Raw genomic sequence first — 20,188 nt, 5'->3', positions numbered from 1 at the left:
TTGGTGCATTTATCTGTTAGGTGTATGTTTGTGAAGTTGTTTCTAATGGATTTGCAGAGTTTTGTTTGCAGGCATTTAAAGGTGTTTTTCAGATTTAAGGATTTTGATATTTTGTTGTACTGTGTAAGGAAATTTGGAAAAAGAGCATTTATAATAGATTTACTAGTCATTCAGGGTAAATTTCATATTCATAAATCACAATGGTCCAATAATACTCCCTTTTTTAGTACTTTTGAGATGGAGTTGAAACATAATTTAAATTTTATAAAATTTTGAAAAAATGCTAAAGGAAGGAAAACGTGATATACTGCATGTAAAAAATATAATGTGGTCACATAAATAATTTACCTAATTATCTCTGTCAGTTAATTGTTTTTTCTGTTTATGTGTTTTTTTTTCTCTTATCCTCTTATCTGTTTCTGCTCCTGTAGTTGTATTTGTTTTTGTACATTCTTTTTACATTTAATAGACATTTTTAAAAAATGGATACGTCGGGGCTGCGTCATGTCGTCATCATCGTGCGCTGCTGCGTGGCGTCTGCACCGATTTGTGTGTCCATTGTCTGAGCTGGTGGGCAGAGCCGTGTTGGTCCTCAGTTTAGATCCCGTTTACCTGTTTTTAAACCGATTACCGCCCAGTTAGTAGAGAGAGAAGGATTTCTTAACTTTCTCGTCAAGATGAGCAAAAGGAAGGCCCCGCAAGAAAGCCTAAATGAGGGAATCACCGACTTTCTCATAGGTATGAGTTCGTCGAGCGCACTGTTGACTACATTTTAATAATTTTAAGGGCTGTCACAGTGTTAATGCTGTCCGTCTCATAAGAAGATTACGCATGAACATTCTGAATCCACTGTCCATTTTAACTGTCTTTTTACAGTACAGTACGTAACGTAGTATTTTATCATAAATGACAGCTTGAAGTATTTGCTGGATAGATCGAGGGTGGCTTTGTTTTTGCCTGGGTCGCATTGGAGTTTAATCCATCTTAAATATATTAAAGAATGGTAATTGTCGGCACTGTTTATATTTAAATAAACCCAATATTCGTGATAATGTAGTGATTATTTGGTCATGTTCCACGGTAAAAGTTAGTGGTGCACAATCGCCAGTAGTCGGGGTAAAATTAGACAGGGCCATTTCTGTCGGCCAGGGATCGTGTTTCCCGCTGTAGTTACTCCGTTTAAATAGCTCTTAAGATAACTTTCTAGAGTTCCGAAAGAATATTGTGTGCAGGTCTCGGCTGTATGTGTTATCGCTGAAATAAAATACCCTGTTTTCACGAAATCCTCTTTAAAGCTGATAAAAACGTAATGCGAACACTTTTCTTTAAAGAGACGTATTCCTTGTCCTGATTGGCTGATAAAATTATTGTTGGCCAATCAGAAAGCAGCTCGGCAAAGATCCCTAAGTATCAGTCTTTTTGTCTTAAAAATTAGTATCATTTCCTCAATTAACTATTACTGTGAATATTCCAGATATTAAATTAACATAAATATACAAATTTGTGCATGTGCACATCTGTTTTAAAGTACAGTGATCAGCATGACATAATTGTCTATATTTTTTAAAACTGGAATCATAATTTGTATTTTTCCCTTTTCCATCACTCTGCCTTCTTCCCTTTCCTCTCCCCCTTTCTCGCTAGAGCTGGCCAATTATGAAAGGAATGTGAACAGAGCGATCCACAAGTACAATGCCTACAGGTGAGAACTGAGAGGAGCAGCTGTACTGCTCCATGAGACACACTGAGGGGAGCAGTTGGTTTGGATTGTGGTCTGTTGGAGAGCTGGGGGGTCAGTTAGATGGCTTTTGGCTTGGTGCTGTAAGATGAAGCTGTGTGGCTGGTTCGGGGTCAGTTGGGATATAGTAGGTCCAGGTGGGCGTTTGGGTGGTTTATAGTCTGTTGGGGTGTGTCTGGCCAGTGGGGTATTAATTATCATGCCCTCTGCCTTCCCCAGGAAAGCTGCCTCCGTCATTTCCAAATATCCCCAGAAGATCAAGAGTGGCAGCGAGGCCAAGAAGCTGGTGAGAGCCTGCCTTGGCTTGCCTCCTCTCCCTCGCCTCTCTCTTCTCTCTCCCCCCTGGCTCTGTTACCCCCTGCCTTCTGTTTGCGCTGTCCTCCTTGCTCGTGAGCGACTGACAGCGCCCTGTGCGCGCGTGTGCTTGTGTTCGGTGGCAGGAGGGCGTGGGCACGAAGATCGCGGAGAAGATCGACGAGTTCCTGGCCACGGGGAAGCTGCGCAAACTGGAGAAGGTGAGAGGGAGAGAGGGGGGCCCCTCACCCCCCACGCTGAGCACCCCCTCTTATGTCTTGTTACATACCCACCCAGCGTGGAGTCACCAGGCGTGTCTTTAGGAGAGCTCAGGCCTTCCCACAAGATTCTGGCATTGTCTGGACCAGCAGGGGTAATTCTCACAGCGGCAGACTGTGCAGATGTGCTCTTTGTAAACCCACAAACACGACTGTGCAACTGTGATGATGATGATTTCCATGAGCGCTGACCATCTCTAGCGCTCCCCTGTACTTGCGCAGCACCTGGGTCTTCTCTCATTGTGACATTATTTTTCTAATAATAATGAGGTTAGCCCAGTGGAGTAGGGTCTAGAAATGAAGCCTTGCACCTCCTGAGTAGGATTCTGGCCTTTGGTGGCTGTATGTGTGGAGTTTGCATGTTCACCCCATGGCTGTCGAGGGCAGGCTCATCAGAGACTCTGAATCCTCCGGTCGGAGGGCTGGACCGCTGGTCCCCATGAGGAAGGCGGCGCAGCTCCCCACCTTACTACACGCTTATGACCAGAGACTGCGGTGGCCTTCTCTCCCGATGGTCACAGGAGCACATTGGCTGGGATGTTGAAGCATCGCGGTCCCATTCCCTCGTTAATCCCTGCTCACCTTTTCCAGATCCGTAGTGACGACACCAGCACCTCCATTAACTTCCTCACCAGAGTGACGGGAATCGGGTACGTGTGATCTGTCTGCCTCTTTCTACATTGTTCTCTCCCCCAGATTCTTTCACATCTCTTCCGACATCCAGGGAGGGACAAGGAGTTGCGATTATTAGTAAATCTACTAATCTTACTCATTTATTTGGCTGGTGCTGTTAACCAGAGCCCACCTACATGTTTACCCATTTACACAGCTGGGTGTTTGGCTGGAACAGACTCCAGTTGCTCAGGGGTGCAGCAGTAGTGTCTCATCTGATATTTGAACACACACCCCTACAGCTGCAGTCCAGAAGCCTGACCACTGCTGCACAGTGCTGCCTGAAGCAAACAGGCTCACCCAGGATTTGAACCTAAGACCTCTCCCACCCTAAATAAGAATCAAGATGGTCAGTGAGACTGTCCTGGCTATCCAGGTCTGCCTGTGTCCAGTTTCTATGGCCAGGCTGTGGTCACTGAGCTTGTCCTCTCTGGGTATCCAGGTCTGCCTGTGTCCAGTTTCTATGGCCAGGCTGTGGACACTGAGCCTGTCCTCTCTGGGTATCCAGGTCTGCCTGTGTCCAGTTTCTATGGCCAGGCTGTGGTCACTGAGCCTGAACTTTTTCAGGGTCTAATTAGTCTTTTTCTCTCTCACCTTGGTGTGTTTTGTGTTTTAGGGCCAATAACATTCCAGTTTCTTTTCTCTCTGTTCGCTCTCTGTCTGTTTCTCCAGGCCAGCGGCGGCGCGCAAGTTAGTGGCCGAGGGAGTTAAGACCCTGGACGGTTAGTTTGTCTACATTAACAGTTGGCCATGGCCATGTGTATGTGAGCCACCACAGTCATACTCATTCACACCTGTACTAATGACACTCCTATCTCCTCATGTAGAGCTTCCAGTGCACACCTTCGTCATTAGATCATTAGGGGGCGATGTGTCCATCCACAGCTTCAACGTACACCCCACCTCCCCCCATCATCTCCTTTTTTGTCAACAAAAGCTTCATTCAGACATTTAGAAATTCAGCTGTAACACTCCTGTCTGTCATGGACAGATCTGGGGGGTATTTTAAGAAACCTCGTCTGTCTCATCCAGAACTTTCAATCTTGCCTTTTTTTACCATGCAGATCTGAGGGAAAATGAACACAAGCTCAACCACCATCAGCGGATTGGTCTGAGGTAAGTCAGTTTTTGATTGTCTTCGCTTGCCTGAACATTGCAGTGGATGAGCTGTGCAGTAGTCATGTTGTCATGCACTTACTCATTCTGAGCAGCAGAGGGAGTCCTCCCCCACCTCCCCAGTTCTTAGAAATGCCCTCCCTCAGTGTTCCCCATTCCTGATCCCAGAGTACCCCAGTGTCTTGGTTTGGCTCATCATACTCTCAAATTTAAGGTGTTTTAAAACCGTTTCATTTCTTAAATAGTAAGGCGTTAGCTTAGTTTCAGTGACTTGCTGGATTTGGACCAAGTGGCCTTTACTGGGAGGGTTCAACATGGTCATTCTCACCTGTGTGTTCACATCGTGACTGGAAAACTATAGGGGAGCAACAAGCAAGTCAAAAAAGGGACACAATACCTCTCGGAATTAAAGGTTTTTTGTAAGTCTTGAGAGTAGAATATTCTATCACTTAGTTGGCTCTGTTAAGGTTCAAGTAGACTTAACTGAATAATGAACAGGTTTGCACACAAGAGATAGGTGCTCCAGGGTCGGGAATCGCTGCACTAGAGTTTGAGTGACAGAGAAAACCACCTGGACAAGGAAAAGAGAGAGCAGCCTCCACCTTCTGCAGTGCAGTGCACCAGTCCTGCTGTAAGGCTGCAGTGTCCCAGCAGGTGGCGCCAGTGCTCCTGAACCCCACCTTGCCTTGCAGGTATTTTGAGGACTTTGAGAAGAGGATCCCTCGGTCTGAGATGCTGAAGATGGAGGTCAGTGCTGAGGCCACATGTCCTATTAGAAATATAAATCATGGAAGGAGTATAGTGGTGGTGATCGTTTTTTGTATCCAAAGCGATTTATCTTTGACAGCAGAATGGTAATAAAAGTAGAAGTGATGTTGCGATTGCTGTCTGAGCTCAGATTATTTAAAGTTCCTCATTAGGTGAATGTGCACAGTTATGGTAGTATGTAGGGTGCTAGTATCTGAGTTGTTTTGCATGTTTAAACCCCCACAGTTATGTGTAAAAGTGTCAGAGCATGTACAGCAGTGCGAGATGCAGAGCCCAGAGTGGTGTGTGTGTTTTCACAGGCTCTGATCCTGCAGGAGCTCGAGAAGCTCAGCCCAGACTACATTGGCACCATCTGTGGCAGCTTCAGGAGGGGTGAGTGTGCTGCCTCCCCCTCTGTCCCTCTGTCCCTCCGCCTCCCCCTCTGTCCCTCTGTCCCTCCGCCTCCCCCTCTGTCCCTCTGTGTCTGTGTGTGTTGGTGGGCAGTGTGTGTATCACCTCTGCGTCAGTATCTTGACCCTCTGTGTGTTGCCACCCCAGGAGCTGAGTCCAGTGGGGATATTGACATCCTGCTGACCCACCCCGAATACACCTCCACCTCTCCCAAACAGGTGAGCCCTTCGCTGTGCTCAGGTCAGGGGGGTCAGCCGCTCTTTGAGGGGTTCTCTTGTGCTTGTGTCTTTCTCTCTCTCTCTCGTTCGCCTCCTCTTTCTCCCCGGAAGGCCTGTCTTTGTTTCAGAGAAAGAGGGCTCCGCTCTTTGATCTCCGCGCGGGGAGGAGGGGCGGGGGGGCTTCAGTGGGATGCAGTAATTACTAGGTGAAGGAATCAAAGAGAGGATAAGGATGGGTGAATGAATTAGCCCAGGCAAACCGGGCAGATCAGGCCCTGCTGATGTCTCTGTGTTTCCAGCCCAAGCTCCTGCAAGCAGCAGTGGAACACCTGGAGTCTCTGGGCTTCGTCACGGACACCCTGTCCATGGGGGACACCAAGTTCATGGTGAGGCTCTGGGGCGTGCCTGTGCAACCGCATCCTGACTCCTGTCAGTGCCAGAACCTGTACTGTCAGCACACACTGCAGCAACTTCAGAGCTAAAGCAGCTACTGGAGTGTGGTGTACACACTGTAGTGTCTGTACTGTATTTCCTGGAGTGTGGTGTACACACTGTAGTGTCTGTACTGTATTTCCTGGAGTGTGGAGTCTACACACTGTAGTGTCTGTACTGTATTTCCTGGAGTGTGGAGTCTACACACTGTAGTGTCTGTACTGTATTTCCTGGAGTGTGGAGTCTACACACTGTAGTGTCTGTACTGTATTTCCTGGAGTGTGAAGTCTACACACTGTAGTGTCTGTACTGTATTTCCTGGAGTGTGGTGTACACACTGTAGTGTCTGTACTGTATTTCCTGGAGTGTGGAGTCTACACACTGTAGTGTCTGTACTGTATTTCCTGGAGTGTGGAGTCTACACACTGTAGTGTCTGTACTGTATTTCCTGGAGTGTGGTGTACACACTGTAGTGTCTGTACTGTATTTCCTGGAGTGAGGAGTGTACACACTGTAGTGTCTGTACTGTATTTCCTGGAGTGTGGTGTACACACTGTAGTGTCTGTACTGTATTTCCTGGAGTGAGGATACTAAACACTGTAGTGTCTGTACTGTATTTCCTGGAGTGTGGTGTACACACTGTAGTGTCTGTACTGTATTTCCTGGAGTGTGGAGTGTACACACTGTAGTGTCTGTACTGTATTTCCTGGAGTGTGGAGTCTACACACTGTAGTGTCTGTACTGTATTTCCTGGAGTGAGGAGTCTACACACTGTAGTGTCTGTACTGTATTTCCTGGAGTGAGGAGTCTACACACTGTAGTGTCCAGCTGTACTACAGGACTGTGTTTCCCGGAGGGAGGAGTGTATGTGCTGAATTTACTCTTCCTGTCTTTGCCAGGGGGTGTGTCAGCTGGACGATGATGAGGATGGCTCGGACTACCCCCACCGGCGTATTGACATCAGGTGAGTCCCAGCGCCCCGTCCCAGGCTGGGGTGGCGACTGTTTTAGTGTCTCCGCCCTTCTGCCAGAGTGGATCTGTGCTGAAGCTGCTAACGTCCCTGTCTCTATTTCTTTCTCCTTCCCTCCTCTTCACCTCCTGCTGTCTCCCATCGCCTCTTTTCCCTCTCGCATCTCTCTCTCCCCTTGTCCTCATCGGCCGGCCCGCTGCTTTGTCTTCCTCCTGTCTCTCCCTGCAGGCTCATTCCGAAGGACCAGTATTACTGCGGGGTGCTGTACTTCACTGGCAGCGACATCTTCAATAAGAACATGCGGGCCCACGCCCTGGAGATGGGCTTCACCCTGAACGAGTACACCATCCGGCCCGTGGGGGTGACAGGTTCGTCTCTCCTTTCCAGTGAGGGCTCCAGGATTGGGACCCGCTCTCCCCAGACCAGCCTCTTCGCACTCAAGGCTCCACATTTCAGTTGGACTTACCTTTATCTCCTGGGTCCTAAAGACAGATCTGCGGCAGCCATGGCAATCAGATGGGCTCCACTGATACTGTCCTCCAGGCCCAGAGGGATGAATAGGGGGAGGGAATACACCTTGGGTGACTATCTGACTCAGTGACCACAGCCTGGCCATAGAAACTGGACACAGGCAGACCTGGATACCCAGAGAGGACAGGCTCAGTGACCACAGCCTGGCCATAGAAACTGGACACAGGCAGACCTGGATACCCAGAGAGGACAGGCTCAGTGTCCACAGCCTGGCCATAGAAACTGGACACAGGGAGACCTGAATACCCAGAGAGGACAGGCTCAGTGACCACAGCCTGGCCATAGAAACTGGACACAGGGAGACCTGAATACCCAGAGAGGACAGGCTCAGTCACCATAGCCTGGCCATAGAAACTGGACACAGGCAGACCTGGATACCCAGAAAGAAAGAAGGGCAGGGAAAGAGATGGAGGGAGGGAGATGAGGATCTGGATCGTTGCTGATCTGTGTTCTCTGTGATCAAATCAGAGATGGGAAGCTGTGTCAGGTTAATACTACACTCAAAATCAGAAGAAAGGGGAAAAAGCACAAGGTATCATCTGTGCTGCACACACCTGCATAGGTGCTTTTTCTTCTTTCTTTCTCCTTTTCAAGAACTGACCTGTTCAGACTGTAGATGATGTTCTGTCAGTGGATGGCCATGTGCCCTCATTCTCTCCCTCTCCTCTCCTAGGCATAGCTGGAGAGGCTCTCCCGGTGGAGAGCGAAAAGGACATCTTCGATTACATCCAGTGGAAATACCGGGAGCCCAAGGACCGCAGCGAGTGACGCAGAGAGAGCCAGAGCCCGCAGCACCGCTGTGTGTGTGTCTCCGTCTCTCTGCTGTTCTCAGCGCGGGTGTGCAGCTCGGCGCTCCGGAGCTTTTACTTCTGGTGCTGTGTTTTTAAAATGAGTTTTAAAGGGCTGGATCGCAGATCCTGTTTCATGTATGTAAAGGAGGCCTCAGCCTTGCTCTGTACAGGCGTTTATCCTGAGTGGAGAATATTCACCAGTACAGGACAGAGGCAGAAGCACATGTGTGTCCTTTGTATTTAATATTTAACTTCAGTGTCTATGAAAAGCTACCAGGTTGCATCTGCATGACTGGTAAGAACATCGATATTTAGAATTTATTTGCGTTCTTGAGCAGTTTTCACTGTATATAAATTGATTATAAAGCAAGAATCATGAAAGTGAAATGTGTTGTGACAGTTTGCCACGTCATCTGCTGGCAGGTACCCATCATGCACGTTGTCTCGCATGACCTGGATCAAAGCAGACTGGACAGCCCTGGTCCTGGAGGATCAGTGTGTCTGCAGGTGAAAACAGGCCGGTCTCTTAAAAGCATCAGCACCTGCGATGCTGAGAAGCTAATAATTGGGCCCAGCTAAGGAGTTAATTGGTTGTTAATAACCGTTGGAGTGAAAACCTGCAGACACCCTGATCCTCCAGGACCAGGACTGTCCAGTCTGCTTTGATCCAGGTCATACGAGACAACATGCATGATGGGTACCTGCAAGCAGATGACTGCCCGTCCCTAGTCTAGAGCCCGACTGGGTTAGCCCTCTTAAAGGTGTGTCGTTAAAGCCAGCCGAACACTTTAAGTATGGACCCGGTCCGCAGTGTCAGTGTGGATTCATGCAATTAATGCCCTTTCAGTAAGAGCGAACTCTTGTATTTAGATCATCATTTAGATTTATCAGAGAGGTTTATCCCATATCACATATAGGTGACCTACTTCATCCACCACTGAACTCCAGCCCCACTTCGCAGAAGATCAGTTGAATCAGGGGGAAGACTGGGGAAATCATAGTGGTCAGACCCAGAGTGGAACTCAGCCTCCTGGGATTAACACTCCTGTTCTTCTGAATAGTGCCCTGTAATTAAGCAGTAAGGTCATCTGAAAGATGTAACCTCCATCGACACAATGTCCCTGGGTACTGTACTGGGGCAGTGTACCGGGGTAATGGGTTGGAAATTCTGGTCCAGAGGGAAAAACCCCAGTTACTGGACCATCACCACCACTTCAAAACACCCAGTTTGAATCCATTTAACGTGATGCGGACTCGGACGTCACCTAAGCAGTAATTACAGCTGTTGGGAAATGTATTGAAAACCAGAGTCCTAATAAAACAGGTGCTGTGCCAGAGTCGTAGATCTTTTTTTTCCACCCAGTTGTACTGTGTGTCTTTGTGCAGCAACAAACGTCTTGTGGTCTTCTACTGGAATTCTAGCCATTGTGGTTAAAACTAAGGTAGTCCTGACAGAGCTGTGTTTTACAGTCCAAAACAACTTTTGACCTTGACCTGAAGGTTGCTAAACATCAAGCTTGTTTTTTTTCTAATTCAGACTAAGATGTAGTCGTATAATAAGTGATTAGAATATATGAAGAGGGATTAAAAATACATCTAATGGTTATTGGAGCCGCTAATGTGTTGTTTCATGCCCCTCACTGTTGTAGAAAACAGTGACAAAGGAGGCTCTGAGTGAATTGAAAGTCCTGCTGGTGTCTGAGTTGTGGGAGACCTGAGCACATCGGTGTGCAGATGGAGGAGGAGGTGGAGGCTGTGGAAGAGCTCAGCTAGTTAGTTCACGGTTTTCAAAGCTTCTTGCTTAAGCAAAAGCAAGACAATTTGGGCTCCAATAACTTCAACCTTGAGTTGACAAATTCAGCAACTGTTTAAATGGAAAAAGATGCAGTGCCTGTGCAGTGGAGATCTGCACCCTTATCCTCTTACAAGGTCTGACAGAAAACGGGGCAAATTCTGTTCTTCAGCAGCGAGCTTTGTGAACGGGCCAGGCAGGAACACCCCTCCGTTTGCAATCAACAGAACCATGAGACCCACTCCACGCTCATTCATATTATATTTATTGAAAAATAAGGAATTTCAGTACAAATTTACAGTCTTTTTCCCAGCAGTCCCCTCCAGGCACTGGGGCTTGTACAGAGGCACTAACTGGCTGATTCTACTCTATCAGGACAGTGTCAGTAGTGGGTCTAAATGGCCTTGGGTCCTTTTATCTGGTGGCCTTAGAAGAAACAGAAACTTCAGTGCAGTGACAGGAGAAGGGCTCCCCTTTCTCCCCGGCCCCTCTCTCTCTACCCCCTCCCCTTCTCCACGTCTCTCCTCCCCCACCCCCTCTCTCCCCGGCCCCTCTCTCTCTACCCCTCCCCGCCCCCACCTCTCTCCCCGCCCCCCTTCTCTCTACCCCTCCCATTCCCCACTCCTCTCCTCCAACACCCCCTCCCTCCCTCTCCCTGCCCTGTGGGAGTGCCTGGCTTTCCTCTGGGGGCCAGTCTTCGGCCGGGTGGGGCCCTGCGTGCGCTGGCAGACGCTGAGCCGGCTCTGTCCCCTCTGAGCGTTCGGGGTCTGGGCCTGGGGGCGGCAGACGAGCCCCTGGTTGCAGTCGCAGCGCTGGTAGGTCTCACGGCTGGACGGTTTCTCCTTGCGGCCACGCTTGGAGCACAGCTCCCCCTCCCCCGGCCTGCGCTTGCAGATCTTCACCCACAGGTGGCGCGCGCAGCACAGGCCCTCGCCGCAGTCCGAGGAGCGCACGCAGGGGGCGCCCTGTTGCCCTGCACAAGGGGAACGCCAGGGTTAGAGTCTCCTTCCCGCACTGCTTGACCTCACTAGAGGCACTTCACCAACCGTTACCCCTGCTCCCCTCCAGAAGAGATGAGCAGGCCAGGAACCTGACTGGTCCCCAGCGATTAAGAAAAGCTGTGCGCTGAAAAGAACAGACTTTATTGAAATCCCTGGACCTTTAACTGATATCCATCCTTCCATTTCTTACTGCTTTATCCAATACAGGCTTGCAAGGGAGCATGAGCCTATCCCAGGATACACTCTGGAAGGGATGCCAATATATCACATGGCACTCACACCAGGGCTAGTTTTCCCAGAAGCCAACTAACCCCCCCAGCATCTCTTTGGACTGTGGAAGGAAAACCATGTAGACGCAGGAGAACATGCAAACTCCACAAAGATGGCACCCCCGGTCCAGAATTGAATCCTGGGCCCCAGAGGTGTGAGGCAGCAATGTTAACAACTGTGCCACTGTGCCATCCATATTTGTTGTCCTGTAGTTTAAATCATCTTTTTAAATAATATGTATTGCTCTGCTTCATTTTAAAAACTTGTGCCGCCAGGCGCAGGGGTGTGGGACGCCAGGAGCATGGGTGGGACGCCAGCAGCAAGTGTGTGGGACGCCAGGAGCAGGGATGGGACACCCAAACCGTCACACCTCCAAGCTATTTATCGCTGTTACTTCCTCCAGCCCCTCTCTCACCATTACTCTCTCACCTTTCTCATCCTCCTTTCCGGGCCTGTCCACTGGAGGGCGCTGGTTACTCTTGCCACGAACCGGCGAGGTCTTGCCTGTCACAGGTGTCACGGGCGCCACTCTCCCCTCCTCGGGCCGACCACACACCTCTGAACACAGGCACAAGGGGGCGTCAGAGAGCGCCCACACTTCAGTGAATATGTTCCTCGCCTTACCATTTCAATCCCTACGCCACGCGTAAGTCAACACCCACCCGACAGAAACGGAAATTCTATTGAGCAGCAAAACACTGTGAAAATAAATGCTTAATAGCTTCTAACAAAAATAAACAACGAAGCTTGAGTTACAAAATTACAGATCATTTTGTTTGATCTGCCCATGGGGACTCTGTAATTAGCCTCCTCTGTGCAGCGTCTGCAGAAGAACAGGACGATTATACAGCAACTTCAAACAGGCAACCTGATACCTTCAGAAAGAATCCCGTCATGAAAGGTACAGCAGTGCACAGTGAGGGCAGTGCAGGTTAGAAAGTGTGTGCTGTTTCTGCAGGCTTCAGGGAAGCTGTATACATTGTGCAGCTTTTCCAACAATATTCCATCCATCCATTTTCTAACTGTTTCGTCTAATTTAGGATCGCGGAGGAGACAGAGCCTATCCTGGCAAGAAGCGGGCACGAGGCAGGGCACACCCTGCGGGGGGAACCCAGTCCATCTCAGGGCAGACAGACATTGACACACACTCACTTTCTCAGACGTTTTCTCAGAAGTTGACCGAGAGAGGAAACCCACACAAACATGAGAGGACATCCAAAGTCCACACAGACAGCACCCCTGAACTGAGGGGTGCCCCAGCGTTGCGGGGCGGCAAAGCTAACGCCTGCGCCCCAGTGCTGCCCTACAGCGGTCTGCTTCAGAGCAGCTCTGTGAGAGACCGGAGGGACCAGAGGGACAGAGAGAGAGGCGTGAGAGTCGGTCCTTACCGTTGATGCACAGCATGCCTGAGCAGCACATGCTGTCGCTGTGGCAGCGGCGCCGCGCAGGGCGGCAGGCGGCGCACACAGGCTCCAGGGGGCGAGAGTGGTCGCAGTACTGTCCCCGGGTGCAGTTGCTGTCCGCTTGACATCGCAAGGCCTGCCAGACAGACAGAGACATGGTGAACACAGCTCTTGGGAAACATGACAAGCAGCCTTCTGCAGCCCCGGTGCTGACGAGCTGTCTGTGGGATCTCAGCGACCCATTGACTTCTGCCAGTTCATTCCTTTCAAATAGTGGGGCTGAACATGATTGACAGCTATCAGCAGAAGGTCACTGCAAAACCTGAGGAATTAGGGGTCCCTCTGATTTATTGCAGTAGAGTCCTAAAAGCTCAGACTGGAAGCTTAAATATGGCCAAAACCTATCAGCACAAGCTACCTGTGTTTACAGGGACACCTCCACAGTCTTGGGAATCTGGAATATTGGAAGCATCTTTGTTTGAGGCTTGGAGAGTTGTGCCCAAGGCACAGCCCAGCAACTCAAACACACTCTGACCCTCCGAGTGTCAAGTGCTGTTCTGACACTCCTCTGTGGTACTTGGAGTGAGAGAGACCCGAGGGGTGAGAGACCAGAGGGACAGAGACCGAGAGTGAGAGGAGTGATAGACCAGAGGGACAGAGACAGAGAGTGAGAGACCAGAGGGACAGAGACAGAGAGAGACTCAGTTGATCTGGCAGCCCAGTATGTGATCTCCTGTCACAGCCTGAGGAACAGTGAGTCTGTCTCCCAGTAATGCTCCAGCCGCCTACAGTATATGTCAATATTTTATAATATGTCTTTGTTGTAAATGTCTGTAACATGTCTGTAGATTTTATTTTACTTCTATTTTTTTTGTTTTGTTCCATGTTAATTTTATTATTTTTATTTGCTTTGGCAACACTGATTGTACCCATCGGTCATGCTAATAAAGCACCTGAATTGAATTGAATTGATAAGGAGGGAGAGACCAGAGGGACAGAGACAGAGAGTGAGGGGAGTCAGAGACCAGAGGGACAGAGACAGAGAGAGATAAGGAGGGAGAGACCAGAGGGACAGAGACAGAGAGTGAGAGACCAGAGGGACAGAGACATGAATTGAATTGAATTGATAAGGAGGGAGAGACCAGAGGGACACAGACAGAGAGTGAGAGACCAGAGGGACAGAGACAGAGAGAGATAAGGAGGGAGAGACCGGAGGGACAGAGACAGAGAGAGATAAGGAGGGAGAGACCGGAGGGACAGAGGCAGAGAGAGATAAGGAGGGAGAGACCAGAGGGACAGAGACAGAGAGTGAGAGACCAGAGGGACAGAGACAGAGAGAGATAAGGAGGGAGAGACCAGAGGGACAGAGACAGAGAGAGATAAGGAGGGAGAGACCAGAGGGACAGAGACAGAGAGTGAGAGACCAGAGGAACAGAGACAGAGAGAGATAAGGAGGGAGAGACCAGAGGGACAGAGACAGGAGAGATAAGGAGGGCTCATGGAGCTCAGGCACAAGTCCACTTGCTCACCTGTCCGTTCCGGTTGCCCTGCTCGGCCGAGGACTTGATCGTGTTGGACTCAAGGATGAGGCAGCGAGCGACGCAGCACAGCACCGACAGCGCCGCAACGCCTCGCCAGCACATATTCCGATACAGCATAGTATTTTATCTGCAGCTGGAACAAGAAAACAGCTCGAACTGCGCTCTTAAAAAAGTTTGAAGTTATCGGGTTTTTTTGTTCGTTATTCCACCCAAGTTGCGCTCAGAGAGAGCTCTCTCGGTGCTGGTGCCCAGGCGGTAAAATAGTGCGCTCAGGCAGGCGAGCCCCGTTTGTGTCCAGAGGTGTCTGTCCCGTATTTATACCTCCGAGCCGTGGAAGATCCACTCCCCACGCCTCCTCTGCAGCCGCGCTGCCTGCCCGCAGCCCACACACCCGCGAGATTGTGTACATACATACAGCGCAGTGTTTTTGGAGAAAAGGCAGCGGATTGGGATGAGCTTTCCCCCGGGCCGGTCCGGCGGATCCATTTCGTTTCCTGACCGGATTAATCATTAATCTGGATCTCCCCTGCAGATGGGAAATCAGCGCAAAGGCGATATTGTAATTAACCGCGGCTTCAAAGCTGCCAGGAGAGCCCCGGACCTGGAGGCAGCGGTTTCGCTAATCGCCCCTCTTCCCCTGCGTTTATCTCCTGTACCTGCCGCTGCCTGGAGCTGTCTTTACCAGCCCTGCACCACAAACACCGCCGCCTAGCTACGGGCGCGGACACTGTTACCTGGAGACAACAGAATCTCTTAGATACTCGTAGCGCCTGTATTGCAGGACCACATACGCGTCGGAAAATCCAGGCGTAGATGCGCTCGGGTTATTGAACCGCTACTACTCATATCCCGAACCCCCGGCCCAGCCTGCGCTCCTATCCACCATCCTGGACGGCCCCCCTCTCCCGCAATCTACAGCGCTCTCCCCGCGCTTTCTGTCGCTTGGACAACGCGATGACGGGCCATCATCAAACAGACTTTCTCCTCTCTCCTCCCTCCCTCTCACACGCGTTCTCTCCCACTCGGGCAAAGGGGAAGACACCCCACCGCTCCGGGCCGCGGGCGCCGCGGGGAGGGCGAGCAGGGGTGCGCGGCGTTGGAGCGGCAGGAGGTGCCGCAGCTGCTTGTCGGGATTAAGGGGGGGATTAGAGAAGGGCTGCGGAGACGGGATGTAATTTCGGTGGGGGGGCGGGGGTGTTAAAAGGGATTGCCGGAATCTCCCCGCAGATCCTCTTCCTCCCGATAAACCCCGTACCTCCCCTGCGCCGTCCGCTGCTTCCCTGTCCAACCCACGCCAGACATCCGCCGGCACATCGCCACCAGGAGCTCGGGGAGACGAGCGGACAGGGCCGCCTCTCGGCAGAGCCCGGCTCTCCGTAACTCAACGGGCGAAGGTTCAGTCTCCGCAGCAGGGAAAAGAAAAGAGACGCGACGTTTCGGCTGTGGGGCCTTCTTCAGACGAAGGGTCAAGAAGGCTCCACAGCCGAAACGTTGTGCATCGTCCCCTTTCAGCGCGGAAGAAACCTCTACCTGTTCCTTCGCAGCCTACGCGTGCTGCCTACTTGAACACCTCATCCTAACGTGCGTTTGCTAACAAGTCGTTGGCGTACGTTGCTCTTAACAGAGAGCAATGTGCAGTTTTGTGTACCTCCGGAGCAGGTGTGTGACCCCCCCAGAGACCTGCCGCAGCTCCGTCCCCTGAAATTCGGTCTCAGCCGCTGGGTGACGAGGGACAGCGCTGGTGTTTTCACGTTATGTCCTCCCGCAGCGTAATCGTTTCCGCCGAGTGTCTTTTATGTGGACTGCTGCTATGACTCATTAATGGGTCCGCCGATACCCGCAGATTTCTCCCGACTCTTCAACCGCACCGCAGGAAGTTAAGCCCCTGCTGTCTCTGCTCACGGGTGTCCAGTCCTGTTTCTGAAGGGCCTGCACGCGTGTCTGGGGGGGGTTGGCAGTGTTTCTCTCAGGCAGCAGCGCCTGAAGAGCTGGGTGAACTGGCCCGGTTAATGCAGTGATCATCGGCTTTAGCCGGTGGAGCGCTTGGTTTAGCGCGACAACCCGGACATCCGGGACCGGGACTGGACCGCCCTGTAGTCTGTGCGCGTTCGCCTGCTAGCCCTGACACACGCCGCTCCACAAAGCGATCTCCCGGGAATGTAAGGTCATTCGCTGCAGTTTCTGGTGTTAAAACCCCACTCCAACCCAACCCGGACTCAAAAAGGTTACGAAGTTTTCTGACTTCATGTAAGAACATTAATTTTCAAACGATCGATCTTTTTTTTTTTTTGGTTGCGAAGTGTTCCGAGGTTCTCTGTCGAGAGGAAGGTTTTGAAATAAACCAGGACCTCGGCTTGTTCCACACCCCCACCACCCTGTGTGTAAAGAAGTGCCTTCCGTCCTCAGCTCTATCTATCCACCTTAACCGTATCCCGTATACTGTATCTACAGGTTTTTTAAGATGGGGTGTTTGAAGTTGAAAGGATGTGCCGGATGGGGAACTAGCCTATTAATTACTGGCAGGTAATTTCAGAGCCGCAATTCCGCCGCTGGCTTTAGAGACGCCTGGCCCCCCTCTCGCGCGCGCTCGGCGCTCCCACACGGGCACGGCTCAACCTCGCCTATGATCCCGGCGAAACACCACCGGGGGGGCTGGGAAAGGGTTCTTTTGATCGGGGTAGAGACTACATAGTATATTAGCACTTCAATCGTATACCGACGGAGGAAAACGGCTTCTAATTAAAAAATAAAATAGCTGCTGTATTTCACTCTCCTCGGTCTGTCCTCTCCCTGTCCTCGTGCATTTCTGCACACATCATTTGTGTCGTCCGCTTGCTCCACCTGTGTGTGTGGTGGGGGGGGTCACAAATGTCCCCCTGGCCTTGACCAATCATGGCCTCCTTACGATCCCCATCTCTGAACTGGCTTCATCACTCTGTTCTCCTCCCCACTGAGCGCTGGTGTGTGGTGAGCGGACTGGAGCATCATCCAGGTGGGGCTGCACACTGGTGGTGGTGGAGGGGAGTCCGATCTGAACTGACCACCTGCCCCCCAGTGGCGAGCACTGAGAACTACAAGCAGCCTGGCCTCTTGTATTTTCAGGATTCCAACAGCTTTATTGGCATGACTGATGAATCATAGTATTGCAAAACCAATAACAACAAGATATTTACAGACACCACCTGAGACCTGTTATTTAAAAGGGTCAGTCGCTGTTCCTTGCTGGCAGTGGGAGCACAGCCTGTCCTCTCTGGGTATTCAGGTCTGCCTGTGTCCAGTTTCTATGGCCAGGCTGTGGTCACTGAGCCTGTCCTCTCTGGGTATCCAGGTCTGCCTGTGTCCAGTTTCTATGGCCAGGCTGTGGTCACTGAGCCTGTCCTCTCTGGGTATCCAGGTCTGCCTGTGTCCAGTTTCTATGGCCAGGCTGTGGTCACTGAGCCTGTCCTCTCTGGGTATCCAGGTCTGCCTGTGTCCAGTTTCTATGGCCAGGCTGTGGTCACTGAGCCTGTCCTCTCTGGGTATCCAGGTCTGCCTGTGTCCAGTTTCTATGGCCAGGCTGTGAACACTGAGCCTGTCCTCTCTGGGTATCCAGGTCTGCCTGTGTCCAGTTTCTATGGCCAGGCTGTGGTCCCTGAGCCTGTCCTCTCTGGGTATCCAGGTCTGCCTGTGTCCAGTTTCTATGGCCAGGCTGTGGTCCCTGAGCGTGTCCTCTCTGGGTATCCAGGTCTCCCTGTGTCCAGTTTCTATGGCCAGGCTGTGGTAACTAAGTCTGTACTTTATCAGGGTCTGTTTCTGTTTGCTGTGTCTCACCCTGGTGAGGTGCTTCCCGGCCAGTGTGTAATGTCATTTTAGGGTCTGGTAGCGTTGCATTTTGTGTTGAGTCTGTGCGTGCGTGTCTCAGTGTGTGAGATATGTGTGAGGCTGGCTGTTGCGAGAGTGGCTCGGGACAGTGAGGGGCAGGTAGCTTCAGGAGCAGCTGGCTCAGAGGGCACTTCTTTCAACAGACTGTTGAATAGCAAACAATACAGTATATCAGTAGGGAAGCCACTTTCCTGTTTGCCTCATTGTCTCGGCTGTAGAGTTCTTCTTAATGTTTAACATCACAAACCAAGAAAAGGAAGTAACGGCCAATTGAGTATCTCAGCTTTGAGGAGAGATTGCAGTGTATGCAATGCATTAAGCAGGGCAGTTACTAGCCCTCAGGTGATGATTACGAGTATTATCCTCGTTGCTCATGTGCAAACGTGCTTCCTATCTCACTTTAATCCCAGTGATTTAAGCTGCTCGCTTGTAGCAGCGGCACAGCAGGTGTTTTGGCTAAAGGAAAAAAAAAACATTTTAAAATAAAAACTATTATTATGATGATGGTGCGACGTCTCCAGAGATCCAGCCTGAAGAAAAACCAAGAAATCCTGTTTTCTTGGGAAGTAGGGTAAGGAAATCAAGCTCTGAACTGGAAGGAACAACCCAGCAGGGGCAAGTGAAAGATAGAATGAAAGTTTAAATTGAATGAAAGTGGAATGAAAGTACTGTAAATAAGAATAAGAATAATTAATTAATAATTGCTTACACTTATATAGCACCTTTCTGGACACTCCACTCAAAGCGCTTTACAGGTAATGGGGACTCCCCTCCACCACCACCAGTGTGCAGCCCCACCTGGATGATGAGACGGCAGCCGTAGTGCGCCAGAACGCTCACCACACACCAGCTCTCAGTGGGGAGGAGAGTAGAGTGATGAAGCCAGTTCTTAGATGGAGATTATAAGGAGGCCATTATTGGTAACGGCCAAGGGGAAATTTGGCCAGGACGCCGGGGTTATACCCCTACTCTTTTCGAGAATCGCCCTGGGATTTTTAATGACCACAGAGAGTCAGGACCTCGGTTTTACGTCTCATCCGAAGGACGGCACGTGTTTACAGTATAGTGTCCCCGTCATTATACTGGGGCATTAGGACCCACACAGACTGCAGGGTGAGCGCCCCCTGCTGGCCCCACTAACATCTCCTCCAGCAGCAGCAACCTTAGTTTTTTTCCCAGGAGGTCTCCCATCCAGGTACTGACCAGGCTCACACCTGCTGAGCTTCAGTGGGCTGCCAGTTGTGAGTTGCAGAGTGATATAGTTGCTGGCCCTTCTTAAGAATAAGAATGAACATTGAAAACATAATAGGCATATAACAGAATTTGCATTAAAAAATACATCCAAGCAGGAATCATTATTCCAATGATTACAAATGTACACATTGCCCATCCATTTCCAGATGACCTGCGAAAGCGTTCTTCAAAACTCCTAATCTAATCCTGTTTTGTTTCTCAATGAAGGTGTGTGGCATGTTGTTCCAAATACCCCCTCACTTTCCACACTTCCCACATCCACCCACATTTGGCCTCAATGCCTTTCCTGCCTGGACTCTGCTCCAGGTCGTGACATTGTTCTGACGTCCCATGAGCCTCTCTGTGTCCCAGACGGGGTTTCACTGTACTGGCTGTGCACCCTGGGTAACTGTCGCTGTTCTCCTAGTTGTTTAAAAGTGTCATGGATGGTGACACCTAAATACAGGATCATTTTAGCTTTTGCAGCCGATTACACCACTTAGCACAATTACAGGGTGCCAGGACTCCCAGAGCCACCAGAGCACCCACAGACCGGCTCAAGACACCAGTATGACATATTTACCCATTTCACTACAGTCGAGCAGGCTACCCTTCACACAGAAGTAGCCCCATGACACAAGACTTCCGATAACTGCCTGCCTGACACACACAACACATGACAACATGACACATCTCATCCACAAGAGCCTCTTCCAAAGCCAAGGTCCTAAAGGAAAAGTCCAGCAGCATTACTGGCGTGCGTCCTCCCACTGTGCCCAAGGAAGGGATGAAACTCTCTGTGTAGCTCCTTGGAGGTCTTCCTCTTACTCCCAGCCAACTCAATCCAGTTTGTATGCTGTGTTTTACAATGGACATTGTCACAAAGCAG

At 50.5% G+C, this 20,188-nt stretch overlaps 2 protein-coding genes across 2 annotated transcripts; one reads left to right on the top strand and one right to left on the bottom strand.

Annotated features, from left to right (window-relative positions):
• Positions 1–487: 487 nt before the first annotated feature.
• polb (polymerase (DNA directed), beta) lies at positions 488–9,535 on the top strand. The gene is made up of 14 exons (XM_006625591.3): positions 488–738; positions 1,645–1,702; positions 1,958–2,024; positions 2,179–2,253; positions 2,902–2,960; positions 3,655–3,704; positions 4,047–4,098; positions 4,791–4,845; positions 5,166–5,238; positions 5,404–5,474; positions 5,774–5,860; positions 6,806–6,870; positions 7,105–7,244; positions 8,081–9,535. The coding sequence occupies exons 1-14, from the start codon at positions 678–680 to the stop codon at positions 8,173–8,175; spliced, it is 1,008 nt and encodes a 335-aa protein (XP_006625654.1). The 5' UTR covers positions 488–677; the 3' UTR covers positions 8,176–9,535.
• A 1,050-nt stretch (positions 9,536–10,585) lies between these two features.
• On the bottom strand, positions 10,586–15,200 carry LOC102690451 (dickkopf-related protein 4). The gene is made up of 5 exons (XM_069180953.1): positions 14,527–15,200; positions 14,194–14,338; positions 12,650–12,800; positions 11,691–11,819; positions 10,586–10,963 (listed from the first exon to the last, which is right to left on the bottom strand). Exons 2-5 carry the CDS (start codon positions 14,320–14,322, stop codon positions 10,593–10,595), a joined length of 780 nt encoding a protein of 259 aa, XP_069037054.1. The 5' UTR covers positions 14,323–14,338; positions 14,527–15,200; the 3' UTR covers positions 10,586–10,592.
• Positions 15,201–20,188: the final 4,988 nt, after the last annotated feature.

The sequence above is a fragment of the Lepisosteus oculatus genome, chromosome 2 (assembly GCF_040954835.1).
Source record: "Lepisosteus oculatus isolate fLepOcu1 chromosome 2, fLepOcu1.hap2, whole genome shotgun sequence".
Taxonomy (NCBI): Eukaryota; Metazoa; Chordata; class Actinopteri; order Semionotiformes; family Lepisosteidae; genus Lepisosteus; species Lepisosteus oculatus.
Note: the sequence above shows the minus strand (reverse complement) of the source record. Positions and strands in the feature narration are given on the sequence as shown.